This window comes from Emys orbicularis, chromosome 3 (assembly GCF_028017835.1).
Source record: "Emys orbicularis isolate rEmyOrb1 chromosome 3, rEmyOrb1.hap1, whole genome shotgun sequence".
Lineage (NCBI taxonomy): Eukaryota > Metazoa > Chordata > Testudines > Emydidae > Emys > Emys orbicularis.
This window is the reverse complement of record NC_088685.1, coordinates 131,423,751-131,437,961: the sequence shown is the minus strand read 5'-3', so window position 1 is coordinate 131,437,961 and position 14,211 is coordinate 131,423,751. Positions and strand designations below refer to the sequence as shown.

At 40.9% G+C, this 14,211-nt stretch overlaps 1 protein-coding gene across 1 annotated transcript in view; it reads left to right on the top strand.

Moving 5' to 3' along the window:
• The window catches only part of THBS2 (thrombospondin 2), a 99,898-nt gene that overhangs the window by 38,082 nt on the left and 47,605 nt on the right, over window positions 1-14,211 (top strand). The window contains exon 20 of the mRNA XM_065401451.1: window positions 457-596. Coding sequence (XP_065257523.1) covers window positions 457-596 — 140 coding nt within the window. The remainder of the gene's footprint in view (window positions 1-456; window positions 597-14,211) is intronic.

Below are 14,211 nucleotides of genomic sequence, written 5' to 3'. Positions count from 1 at the left end.
AAATTAACTAGGTTTTTGAATAGTCATTAAAATGTATTTATTTGTGAGGAGGTAACAGACTTACCGTGAGTCAATTAAATTATGTGTATATTTCTCAAGCTAACCTCTAAGCATAAAGAGGCATGTGGCTAATCAACATTAAGAACATGACACTCCTTCTTGACACTCCAGAAGACTTAGCTGTAATAACACAAGGATTTTGGAAATTCTTTGCAGATGATGTTCATAAAATTACGCATGGAACAGTGCCAGGGCTTCCAATAAATGGGCTATGACTACCAGACAGACTCGGGGAGGTATAACAGAGGAATGACCCATGTAATAAACTTGTACTACATGGCACCTACTGTTAGAATTCAACATCATATCATCACCTGACAGCTGCTATTACATGTTTCAACCTTGGAATGTTCTGTTGATTCACTATACTAATCTAAAACATGTCTTTCTTTACAGAGTTTTAGTATATGAAGGAAAACAGGTCATGGTAGACTCTGGACCAATCTATGATAAGACCTATGCTGGTGGACGATTAGGTCTTTTTGTCTTCTCTCAAGAAATGGTCTACTTCTCTGACCTCAAATATGAATGCAGAGGTTAGTTTTTCAGTGAACTAGGCAATTATGAAAGTTTTATTTATGCCACGATTACTTCAATCTCCCAGCTAAACACGAGGGCAGTGGTTTTCAAACTGTGGGTCACGACCCAGAAGTGGGATGCAGAATGTAAGGCACTGGGTCGCGGCGGATCTGGTCAGCACCACTGACCGGGTCATTAGAAGTCCCTTCGGTTGTGCTGCCCGGCTAAGGCAAGCTAGTCCCTACCTGTTCTGATACTGCGCTGCACCCTGGAAGTGGCGAGCAGCAGGTCTGAGAACCGGCCAATGGGAGCTGAGGGGGCGGTGCCTGCGGGTGAGAGCCACGCGGAACCGCTTGCATGCCTCCGCCTAGGAGCCGGACCTGCTGCTGGCTACTTCCGGGGTGCAGCAAGGTCCTCAATGCCAGGACAGGCAGGAAGCCTGCCTCTGCACCCCCTTGCACCGCTGACTGGGAACCGCCCAAGATAAGCCCATGCCCCAATCCCCTGCCCCAGCCCTGAGCCCTCACAAACTTGGAGCCCCTTCCTGCACCCCAAGCTCTTCATCCCTGGCCCCACCCCAGAGCCTGTACCCCCAGCCCAGAGCCCTGACCCCCTCCCACACCTCAACCCCCTGCTACAGCCCTGAGCCCCCCCTGCACCCCAAACCCCTCATCCCCAGCCCCACCCCAGAGCCTGCACCGCCAGACCAGAGCCCTGACCCCCTCCTGCATTCCAATCCCTTGCCCCAGCCCAGATCCGCCTCCCACACCCTGAACCCCTCATTTCCAGCCCCACCCCACAGCCCTCACCCCCACACCCCAACCCTCTACCCCAGCTCTGTGCTCCTCCCACACCCCAAACCCCTCATCCCCAGCTCCATTGCGTCACGGGCATCAACAATTTTCTTCAACTGGGTCGCCAGAAAAAAAGTTTGAAAACCACTGCACTAGGGAGAAAAGATAGAAATAGAAAGTATCTTCCAGTTGTTGAATGGAATCCTTAATCTGTCAATCATTCTGAAATAACTCAATCAATTCTTAACTATGAATGAAACAAGAGGGAGTTTATTTTGAGTTGATCAACATGCTGTCCTGAAACAAGTGGACTTAAGCATGTGCTTAACTGCTTTCCTGAATCAGGGCATGACTGTATAACATACAGCAATAATCCTGATAAATTTCAGCCAGAAGGCATGTTCCAAAGCCATAAGGGACCACAGCATAATTTAGACACTGATTCATTAAAATAGCTTGGATCCCACTAGTCTTAATGTAAATCTGAATAACCACAAACACATGTTTAATACATTCTGCCTGGAAAAAGAAGATGGAATTATCTGAGGGAGATATTTGTTTGGAACTGTGTGTGTATATCCAGCGCATTAGTGTGTGTTGCATGTGTGATGGTCACCTTCATGCCCGACACACTGGGAGTGAAGCAGGGAATCTCTAGAGCTAAAAGTGTGAACTGCTACAGCTTGAGCTAAAGAGCCAATGTTACCTAGCTGGGAGATGTAACAACTCATATCCTCTATTGATCAGAGCAGGACTTGTAACATGTATTCAGTAGTGGGTTACTCATGCACTTGCAGACTTATGGATAGACCCTTCTTTAAGGAGGCATTAAGGATTCAGTGGATATTTTCAATTCTCATTTTATAGAAGTGTAGGACTGGAAGGCACCTCAATAGGTCATCTTGTCCAGTCCTCTGGACTCAAGGCAGGACTAAGTAATAACTAGACCATTCCTCACAGGTGTTTGCCTAACCTATTCTTAAAAACCTCCAAATATGGTGATTCATGCAATCTCCATTTAAAAAAATATAATGAAACCATCCACAATGTTATAAATGTGAAAATATAGTACTATTAAAAAGAAAATGAACTCAGAACAGGAAAAGTAATCTTTGTATTACGCAGGCTGCTTCCCTTTTACTATAGCACATTTGAGCTCTTGTTCCGTTTTTACTGTATTCCAGACCAAATATGCCTCTGCACCAATTAATATCTGTTTCTCTTTTACTTTAGATTTCTGAGCTATGGTTGCTGCATTACCAGCAAAGTACTGTAGATGCTGTGCAACCTAGACACCTCAGTACATCCTGGTACTCCCAACTTCTCTTTCTGTGTACCTCCTCCTCCTCCGGCCTTCTGTTCAACTGACCTTGTACCTCCCTGCTGCCAAGAGTGGCTTAGCCAATCCTGCGCTCAAGTGCCTTCTGAAAACTAGGACTAATGGGACCTAAATGTGAGCGTCCAACCCACCACTGAAGCAAAAGCAGATTGATACATTAGAACATTTTTGTAGAGTGAAAACTTAGCAAGACTTGTTTGTTTGTTTTTTTACAAAGGAATGACGTTTACATATAAAGTGTAATTACTTAATGTATTTATATATATATGGAGAAAAGAGGGATGCGTATCATCCATTGTCTTAAACTAAGTGGGAAAAAAAGTGTTAAAACCACTTTTTTATGCCTAGGGTTGACACTTCCCTTGCTTCGATCAGGGCTGGACCTCAGTAACACAAAACCTCTGAGCCTAATTTCAGTAAAATAACAAAGGGACCACACCAACAATATCTAGCCTAATAATGAAGAAGCCATTGGAGAATAAAGTGAAGGCCACATAATATGAAGATGGCTTGATGCAAAAAGATCTTTCAGCTGATAAGGATGCTTTTACTAACTCTTCAAAAATACCTTTTAAGATTAGAAGTTGCTGAAACTTCAGATTTTTAGTTTCAAATAATGTCTAACTAGAAATAACAATGCATGTTATTTGTATGGACTTAAATCAGGACAAATACAATTGAACCAGCACTTAAACTTCAACATAAGAAAGCATAGCAATTCAGTTAAGCACATAAGGCCATCCACTGTGGCTTTTATAAAATGGTTTCCAGTTGGCCAGTGTACATCTTTTTTTGCATTCCCTCTTGCTAAACATATTTCGTGACCATCTGGAACAAGTTGAACCTGAACCACTTTTCCATCTCTGCTGCAAAAAGCACTTTGACATCCTGAATCCTGATCTAGGATTATGAAAAGGTAGCCACGCTACCATTACCTAATTTGGAAATTCGGAAATTAAGGTTCCAGTTATAAATATTTTGTTAATATTTATCATGATTACACATACTGCTACCTTCTCTGATAATTTATTTTTAAAGTCTGTCATACAGTGCATTAGTAATGCATTATTAACAAATAATGCTAGAACAATCTGTTAAAAAAGCATATCACAACATGAAGATATCATTGAAGCAATGTACACCCTTGTTTAAACATGCGGTTTTATGTCATTACAATCCAGCATGCTCTAAAGTAGCACATGATTAAATAAATAATAATGAGGAATTTATAAATGGAACCTTAATATATATATACGGTTATCCTAATTTTAGTATTTTGTATTGTTACCTATGTCTGCTGTATATAGAACTGTTTTATTTTTTAAATAATGCTGAAGGGATACCAGTGTTTATTCTAACCAGATACAACAGTTATTCAGTTATACAATAGTATGCAAGTATTTAACACTTTTTTTGTTTTGTTTAAGATGTATGAGCTTTGTTCACAAAAAAAAACCTCTTGCTGGTGTAATTTTAATCACAGATGAGGTTTACTAAGGGAATAATACAGTATCTCTTGCCTTATCATAGGGCCTGGTGAGCCAAATGTTGACTCAGCTCATTTTTTCCTTTTAAATAGATTTTACTGCTATATTCATTAGAAAGAATTCACAGTTTGGGGCTTTATTGCACATTTTACAGTCTCTTTATATTAACAAACCCCTTTTTAAAAAAAATCCTCCTTATGAGGTTTTTTGAGTTTGTTGCAATTCATACTTCTGTTGTTTCAAATTGTATCCCCAAGTCCCAATGAGAAAGTGGGGAGACTTCATTAAATGTAATGATTGTGATGGACGTGTAGGGTTTTTTGGTTTGGTTTTGTGAAAGCATGACATCAGTGTGGGGATGAAGATGTTAATATTTAGATTGTACCATAATTTTCCTATTCTATGTAAATTATTTATGAAGATTTTCTTTTTTCTTTTTCTTTTTTTCTTTGCAAGGGTGTGTGTGCATGTGAGAGAAAAAAGGAGGGAGAGAATGAGATCAATGAAACTTCACTTTGTTTTGCCAAAGATTGTAAATAATTATTTATTTGTTTACACAGACAAAATTCACCATTTAACATCCTGCTTCATTTAGTCAGATCATCATTTTTTATATTTTAACAATTAATGATAGGAAATAAACTGTAAAAAGGTTTTATAAAAAAAAATCTCTTTACCTTTTTTATAGTTAAAAAATGTTTCTTAAAAAAGAAAAAAAGAAAGAGCTACCAGGCCCTGAAACTCTCTGGTATCTAAACAAACCTGTTGCTTGGTTATAAATCATTTCATGTCAAACGGATCTGTTGGTTAGTTACAAATCATTGAGTATATTTTAAGGATGTAACAGCAGGCTTCCTGGTCTCATTGAAAAGAGCCATAGTTCCACTTGAGCCACTTTATCTCTTGGTGAACCACCCAAAATTGTTTTATTTCTGACTCTATAATTGAGAAATTCACTCCTGCTTCTTGTCATTGCCAGACAAATGCACAGGTTTCTGCACTGGATCTTGGCCAGCGTAACTGAACAGATGTATAGTCTGGTCCTGTAATCCTTACTCCCACACATCCTATTGAAGTCAATGGGATATATTAGTGTGAATAAAGATTACCCACACAATCAAGGGTTTCAGGAATGAGCGCTTTGGGATGGTTCACACAGAACAAGAAATGAGAAAAAAATTCTCAAAACAACATGATGATAAGATGATGGTAGATGATAAGCTGCAATCATTTGGAGAGGGGGCAGTTGAATTGGTTTAGAAAAAACAGGAACACCCATCATGCCAAAACTTTGCACACTTTGCAAAATGAACCTGAACCAAACATTTCTTTAAATGTCTGAATAGGCCTGCACACCCCCAACTTTAATTTTCATGTGCCTTTCCAATTTGGTGTTCCAATGGGGATTGGAAACAAAAGTTTGTTCAGGTGACACTTCTAGATATGATCTGAAGTATGAGAAACATCACACAAGAAAGCCATAGAATCTTTTGATAAAACCCCAAAACCTTTCGAAAGCATATCTGAACTGATTCCGATCTCCAGGCTTGTGGAGAGTTATCCATCACTAGCTTTGACTGCCTTTTGGGCTGCAGAGGCAAAGGCTGTTTTGATATACTGTGGCAGATAGCCTCAGAGAAAGGAAAAGTCTAATAACAACAGCATGGCAAAAATACAGGGTCTCTGAAGAAAATAGGGATGAAAATGCCTGAAAAGAAGGTACTGCTACGAGTTAATGCGTTCATATAAAACAATAACATGCTCGGACCTTCCTTCATATTTCTAGCTAAATTAGAACTGAGGATCTTGAAGAAGTTCAGAAACATTTGGTTAACATTTGAAAAAAAAACTTTTTTTTTTTTTTTTTTTTGCAGCCTCTGAACTTCTTTTTTCAAGATGGAAATGGAAAGAAAAGTGTTGAAAGAGACCAAAAAGCAGACTATTTCTTCAGTGTGGTGGGAGCAGTGGGCCAGTGACTAGACTTGAGTTTTGGTTTTGACACTTATTTGTTTTGTCCAATGTCACACATCACTTACAGTCTCTGGGCCTCAGTTGCCCTGTGTATAGAACAGGAATGATGACATTTGCCCTCCATTGCAAAGTGCTTTGAGATCTGTGGGTGAAAAGTGCTATATAAGTGCCATGTATTATTATTTCTGGACCAACCAAACCAATCAATACTGAAAATCCCATGAAAGCAAGTTGTGACTAGATTTCCAGTCCAATTTTGCAGCAGTTTAGCTATTTTAGATAAGCTTCAGCTAGGCCTCTGAATTTTAGAGTGTTTATCTGAACTGAGCTACTGAATCTTTAAAGGTTTGTTCAGCACCAGGTTAAAATATCTACAAGGGTTTTCATCCATGAGGAAGACAAAAGCAAGAGTCAGACCTGTGACCTCTCATGTTAAACAGCCTGAAAAGTAGCATAAGTAATGTTAACATCTGTGTCTACAATAGGTGTTGGAAGTAGGAGTGCTGGAGGTGCTGCCGCACCCCCTGGCTTGAAGTGGTTTTCCTCATATACAGCGTTTACAGTTTGGTTCAATGGCTCTCAGTACCCCCACTATATAAATTGTTCCAGTCCCCTGATGTCTACTGCTTGCTAGTTTCATTCTGGGACAGCAGTTGAACAGAATGTAAGTCAGTGAGCCAAATCCTGATCTTGGTGAACTCGGTGGGAGTTTTGCCGTTGACTTCAATGGGATCTGGGTTAGGTTCAGTGTTCAATTTTCACAGCAAAAGTCAATAAAAGAAAAGCTAATGCTCACATGGGAACATCTGCTGTACAAAGCCATTTGAAAAATAAATAACTATGTAATAACTTGGCAGAGATTTGTTCCCAACATGGAGGGGACCACCCCTGTAGAGCAGGAAGGGAGACCTTGAAACAAAAGGAACATAGAACCACTCAAACCAAAGGGCCATCTGATTCAGTATCCTGTCTCTTGACAGGGGCCAAAATCAAATGCTTCAGCGGAAGGTGTAAAACCCATATGATTAAAAATAATACATTAACATGCCTATGGGGGAAATGTTCTTCCTAGCCCCATGCATTAAAGGCTAGTGGTTGGCTTATGTCCTGAAGCATGAGTGTTGTTTACTTTAGCAAGCTAATATAATTGCAGATAGTCTTATTATTCCTGTTTGTGTCTAATTTATTTGAATGCCACTTCTTTGCCTCCGTAAACTCCAACAGTGAGTCCCACAGTTTGATCATGCATGACATAAAATATATATTTCCTCTTATCAGTTGTAAATGTATTACCTTTTCCTTTCATTGGATGGCCTTTTTTTCTTGCCTTATGAGAGAGGGCAAATAATATATACCTCTATCATGTCAGTTCTGAATTGTTTCCTTCCAAAACCAATTTGTTCTTTATAAAGCTATGTAACTGGGAGGAGATGCTATCATTCTGTGTGTGTGTGTGTGTGTGTGTGTGTGTGTGTGTGTGGTGTTGTGTTGTGTGTGTGTGTGGGGGGGCACCCTGCCTGCTGATGGGGGAAAGCTTTACAACAGCTGCCATTTTGGATTTCAGTACAGATACAGAGACACTTACTGTAGACACTCTCTCACTCTCACATGGAGACTCTGTAGTTTGTTGTTTTTCTTAATCTGAAATAAATCATCTAGACTGAAAAATACTTGTTTTATCTGCCCCAACATTGTCTCCTCCTAATTTCTAACTGGTAGCAATTGGTATAAACCCTGAAACATGAGGCTTAATATCCCTTCCATAGTTTATTGGCATTAACTATAGCAGCACTAGACATTCTTGTTGTTTATATAAATGTCCAATCCCTTGAATCTTGCCAAATGTTTGGCCTCAATGACATTTTGTAGTAGTGAGTTCAACACTAATTATATGTTGTCTGGAAAAATTATTTCCTATCAGTTTTGAATTTGCCACCTTTTAATTTAATTGACTGCCCATTTGTTTTTGTATTGTGAGACACAGAGAACAGAAGGTTCCAATCTACCTTTGCTATCCCATTCAGTATATTATAATCTTTTATCGTGTCCCTGCTTATTTTTCTCCTTTCTTCCTACAAGAACTTTTCTATGCCCCTAATCATTTTATTCCCCTTACCTGAATCCATTCTATTTCCACAATATTCTTTCGGGGGGTTGGAGCACATAATATTCTAGATGAGACAGTATTATTGATATATATAATGGTAATATAATATTTACCATGTTATTTTCCATCCTGTCCCTTATACATCGTACCTTCTTGTTTGCTTTCCAGACTGCAGCTGCACATTGAGCAGACATCTTCATTCAGTCATGTACAATTTTGCCCTTTCCTCAGTTGATACAGTTAATTTAGAACCCTGTAAGGTGTATGAGTCATACAAATGTTTCTTTCCAATGTATATTGCATGTGGGAGTGGGGTCACAGTGCAGGGGTGGGCCACAGGGGCAGAGTCACATGGGGCCTTATGTCACAGTATGCATAAGGAACTGGATTGCCTTACTTCACCCTTGAAATATCTGTTCTAATGAGATCCTTTTCTATTGCTGGGAATTCAAGCTCAGCTATTTTTGCCTTTAATCTTCTTGTACTAGCACATAGACATGTGTAGACTGTATTCCTGGGTGTACTTTCTTAATATAACATGCTTATCTGCACCGTTATCATTTTGGATTGTACCTCAATGACTTCAACTTCTGCTTCCTGCAGTGCTGTTGTAATTCTTTCCTCTACTGCTAGATGCATAGTTTCTTGTGTTACTGACGTCCCTAGCAGATGTCTTTGTCTGACCTAAATGTTTCTCAGAACCCGTCAGCCTTTCCCTTACCACCTAGTTTAAATAATCCCCCAAATCTTCCCAATTTTCTGTGCCAGCAATCTGGCTCCACTTTGTTTAAAACGGAGTCAATTCTTTCTGTAAAGAATCTTCCTCAAAGGAGTCCCCAGTGCAGAGGTGAAAGTAAGCCGGTATGCCCCGGTATGGCATACCGGCAAGAGCCGGTGCGCGATACTGGGGCAGCCCGGCTTCCCCAGGCGGCAATTTAAAGGGCCTGGGGCTCCCAGCAGCAGCTGGAGCCCCAGGCCCTTTAAATTGCTGCCAGAGCCCTGCTGCTGGAGCCCTGGCATAGCCCAGTGAGGCTCCAGGGGTTATTTAAAGGTCCGGGCTCCCGCTGCCTGTACTGCCCTGAGCCCTTTAAATAGCTGCTGGAGCCCTGCTGCTGCTACCCCAGGGCTCCGGGGGCTATTTAAAGGGCCGGGGCAGTAGAAGCAGGGGGTTCCTGGGCCCTTTAAATAGCCCCCAGGGCCCTGGAGTAGCGGTGGGGCTCCAGGGGCTATTTAAAGGGCCCGGGGCTCCCGCTGCCTCTATGGCCCCAGGCCCTTTAAATAGCCCCCTGAGCCCTGCTGCCAGAGCCCTGGGGTAGCAGTGGCAGCCGGGGGCTCTGGCAGCGGTCTAAAGGGCCCCGGGCAGTAGCAGCGGCCGAGCCCTGGGCCCTTTAAATTGCTGCCGGAGCCCCCGGCTGCCGCTCCTACCCTGGCGTGGGAGGGGAAGGGCACTTACCGGTACAGGGCGGACCGGGGCTGGCTCTGACCTCCCCCATCCCCGCCCGAGGCCCCACTCCTTCCGGGGGCCAGAGCTGGCCCCAACACAGCCCCGTACCAGAAGTCCCTATTTCTACTTTCACCTCTGCCCCAGTGCCTCATAAATTTGCAAAAACAACAAGGAGTCTGGTGGCACCTTAAAGACCAACAGATTTATTTGGGCATCTGAAGAAGTGAGGTTTTTACCCACGAAAGCTTATGCCCAAATAAATCTGTTAGTCTTTAAGGTGCCACCAGACTCCTTGTTGTTTTTGTAGATACAGACTAACACGGCTACCCCCCGATACTTCATAAATTTGCATCCCTCCCTCCTAAACCATCTTCTTATCCATAGATTGCAACCCTGTAGTTGCACCTGTTCTCTGCATGAAGCCAGAAGCATTTCAGGGAAAGCGACCCAAGAAAAAGAAAGGGACAACTAGAATGTGATACATAAGAATGGGAGAGATGAATGCTATAATTTCCCTGTATTAAAGTGGTGATATGCAACAGGCAGAAACAACCACTTCTCAGGAACACTGTCCTTTGCATTTGCATGGTCTCTGCTAAGCCTCCTTAGTGCAAAGTTTCCCTCTTACAAGAACTTTTCCCCCCAGCATGCCTTTCTTTAGCTGTTCCTTTAAATTTGGCAGAGCCAAACAGCTGCATCCTAATACGACCATTCTTCAACTGGCTGCTGCTTGTGGCATCTTTCTCCCTTCCAGCTGCTAAATATTCTTAACTCCTATAATGTTTTACTTTTTTTTCCCTATGGAAAAAAATCAAATTTTCCAAAAATTTGAGGCTCAAATGACAAATATTGTTACTGTAAGCCTGTCTGGAATAGGATTTTTTGCTTTGGTGAAAAATCCTCCCCCTGCTAATTAAATAAGATGAGCTCAAAGAGTGGGATACTTGAGTCCCACTACCTGGGGCCATATTATCCCTGGCCCTTGAGTGGGTATGCTGGAAACCAAAAGAAAGGGAGTCTTCAATGCTGCTAAGCAGCCTGCTCAACAACCAGGGACAATGCCGTAGCCGCTACCCACCGGGGAGCATGGGAAGCTGAGGGTCATATAGCGCCTCAAAAGGTGGAGGGGAAGAGAGGAGGCAGGACCATGGGAGGCAGACTCCTGTCCTGTCCTCCTTTTACTGGCCTACAGAGTGACTGACATACCCAGTGCAGAGCAGGCTGGATTATCCTAGTAAGATGGAGTAATGTGTGTGTACCCTTCTCTACAATCCCTCACCAAACCCTTCCAGAAGAAATGCAGTTCCTAACTTCCCTTCTGCCCCCCTTTCAAGGCTGTGATTGGTACTACACAGCCAAACCCCCAATGTGGGTGACGACACAGGTTAGCTTAAATGAGGTGTAAAACTAAACAGTTGTACAGCTTTCCCCTTGAAATTGGGTGGGTTGGCAGTTTGAATTAAATAAATAAAAGCTGTGAAACTTACAGCAGATGGAGACACAGTTAGGAATACATTCTTGTAAAGTCTCTCCCTCCCCCCAAAAGTTGCTTAAATGTGTGCTGGTTTATTACATGAGTGCCATTTTTCTTAACTGTCCTTTTTTCTCCTTCAGTCTCATAATTTTTGGATTTATATCCTCCATAGCTAAGGAAGAACTACATGCTGCAATGCATTCATATAGAAAGTATGTAAACCCAGAAAACCCCACACCTTATGGGCCAAACTCTGTCTGAATAAGTCCCATGAAATCCCAAGGAACTCCAGTAATTTCAATGGACTCAGACGATGACCATATCAGCGCAACTAAGATCAGAATCTGGCTCATAAAATCCAGAAGTTTCTGCTTTACTGTATAAAATCAAACCATCCATGTTGGTACATGGTATATTGTGGAGCAGTACCCAGGCAATACTTTTTAGTTGTCATGGGGCTTCTGTAATGCCTTTTCTTCTTCAGTGAGAAAAAGGAGAGAAGTTCTTATCTACCATAGCTGTATGTTCTCTGTAGCTGCCCTGTTCTCCAAGGATGCTTCTCTCTGCCTATCCAACCAGCGCCTGCTATTTTATTAAGTGAAGTGGGGTGGGTACTGTATAATGTATCAGGAACTAGTGCTCATATTTGCTACATCAGTGTGTTGCAATCACAAATAATCTGAGTGGAAAGTGGTTTTCCTTCCCCTACCTCCCCCAAAAGTCAAGATTTTGAAAAATGTTCCTCTCTGCAATCAGGACAAAAAGTTAAAAATCTCAAATATTTTCACAAATAAAAAGACAGGGTTGGGGAAGGACGGTGAGGAAAGAAAGAAAAGACAGGTTTGGGTCACTCACACATTTCATTTAGATAATTGTGAAATGTTTCATTTCAATTTTGACCTTATGTTTACATGTGTTTTTTGAACTAGTAATTAACTTACATTTCACAACAAAAAGTCATTTTGAACCAATTTCAAAAAGTGTCTTTAAACAATTTTCAAAACAGGAAATTTGTCTAAACTGACCCTTCCCTACAAAAAAGTTTTGGTTTTGACAAATTGGCTTTTTCTGCCCTCTGACCCCCCCCCAAAAACCAAAACAAACCCAAAGTTTTGTTGAAAAATTCCCACCCATCTCTAATTAGAAACACATAACAAAGCCATTATTAGGTTTTATCAAAATCTGCTGTGACATACTTTGACCTTGTAATAATAGCCTACTGCATGATGGGTGACTCCATTTAGGTGAAGCAGAACTAAGTCTTTAGAAACATTTACAGCTTAAGCTACAGTATACTTTTCAGCCAACCAAGCAACCAACCAATCTATCTATCTACTTGTATATATCCCTGTAGTATCCATAAACAAAAAATATTATCTTCTTTTTATAAACACATTAGTCCCTTTCCAACATCTGTGGTGTATTCTTGAGCTATCTTCATCTTTGCTGAACCTATCCGTGTCAGAATAGGATACTGGAGATTCACACACTGCAAATCACACTTTAAATCTTAGCAATGGCTGTAATAGTGTGTCTTGGAAATTGTTTATAGTCATTTAGATTATGTACTTACTGAGTAACTTCTAATAGATACATTCCAAGAACTCCCTTTGTGAGTCAATTTCCGCTCTTTAAATCATACTGACATAAAGAAAAATTAAGATGGCTTGTGTGGGAGGCAGAAATCAGCAGTCACATCAGTTCCTGACATGGATATTTTGACCAAGTATCTTTTTCAAATCTTTGGAGAAAACAAAGTGAAATATTTTCCTGAACTGAGGACTGTTATTCATAACATCATCTGTCTTCAGAGGGCTTCCATTTCAGTTGTAGGCCATGGAGCTCACTGAGCCCATCTCCTAAGTGTGTAGTGAACACAATTGTCTGTCCAGTGTCTTTGCTATTGCAGTCTTTAAAGAGGCATCAAACATCAATCAAGATGGAGAGGGTGGAGAAGAATCTTCCTATCATTAATAAAGAATAATTCTTAGAAAGGAAAACAACAGACTCAGAATGCTTTCATGTAACATTCTAGAACTCACTAATCATTCATTCATGTGTTTAAAGAGCTAGGTATCTAACTTCTTATAAGATGATTAGGCAAAGGGAAAAACAACACATGATTTATTTTGATAACAACTAGCTTTGAGATGGACAGGCAAGCAAAGAGCCTAAAGGGAACACTAAAAAGAAAAGGACTTATAAATATAGAAGAGAATGATTTTTAGTGTGGAAAAATGAGAAAAATCAAGACAACACTTAATCTCTATTCAATATTTATCATCAATATATCACAACAGAGTTCACACCTACCTTGCTAGTAAGTTTCATCTATTATAAATGGAGGAAACTCTAACAGGATTTTTATTTTCACAGTCCACAACCCATTATTTATTCAACAGAGTCAAATTTCTTGACTTCATTTACAGATGTTATTTATACTTTTCTGGATTGCTTCAAGAATATTAAAACACTCAAGTGTAAAAACAATCCTTATTCTCTCAGGCAGGTCATCTGATATCCTCTCTCCCATTGAAAGTGATGCCTGTCACTTAAAATATACATGATACCAAAATTCTTAATTAAATGGGAGGAAACAAGGTCATTCTCACTTACAGTCAAAAGGGCTAAAGTTCTCTATTCTATCTAGACCCTTATATATGCCCCATCAGTGTAGGATGTGAAAACCTTACAGTCACTCAGGTATTTATTCTCACTATAGGAAAGTGCTATTATCCCCAGTTTACACATGGGAACTGCAGCAGAGCAAGACTCAATCACTTGCCCCAGGTTACAGAGCAAATCAGTGGCTGACAGGAATTGAAAAAAGCTTCCTGAACTCCAGGCCAGTGTCTTTATTACAAGGCGATCCTTTCAAAGCAAAGAGCCACAAGACCTCTCACTGGGTGTGACAGAGTACTGAGAGATGGAGCTTGAGCCAGCACTCTGGTCACTATTAGCAGCCATTAGGTTCCCTCAGAGAAGGCCTAATTGGTCACGGGATGTGCCTGGCTTA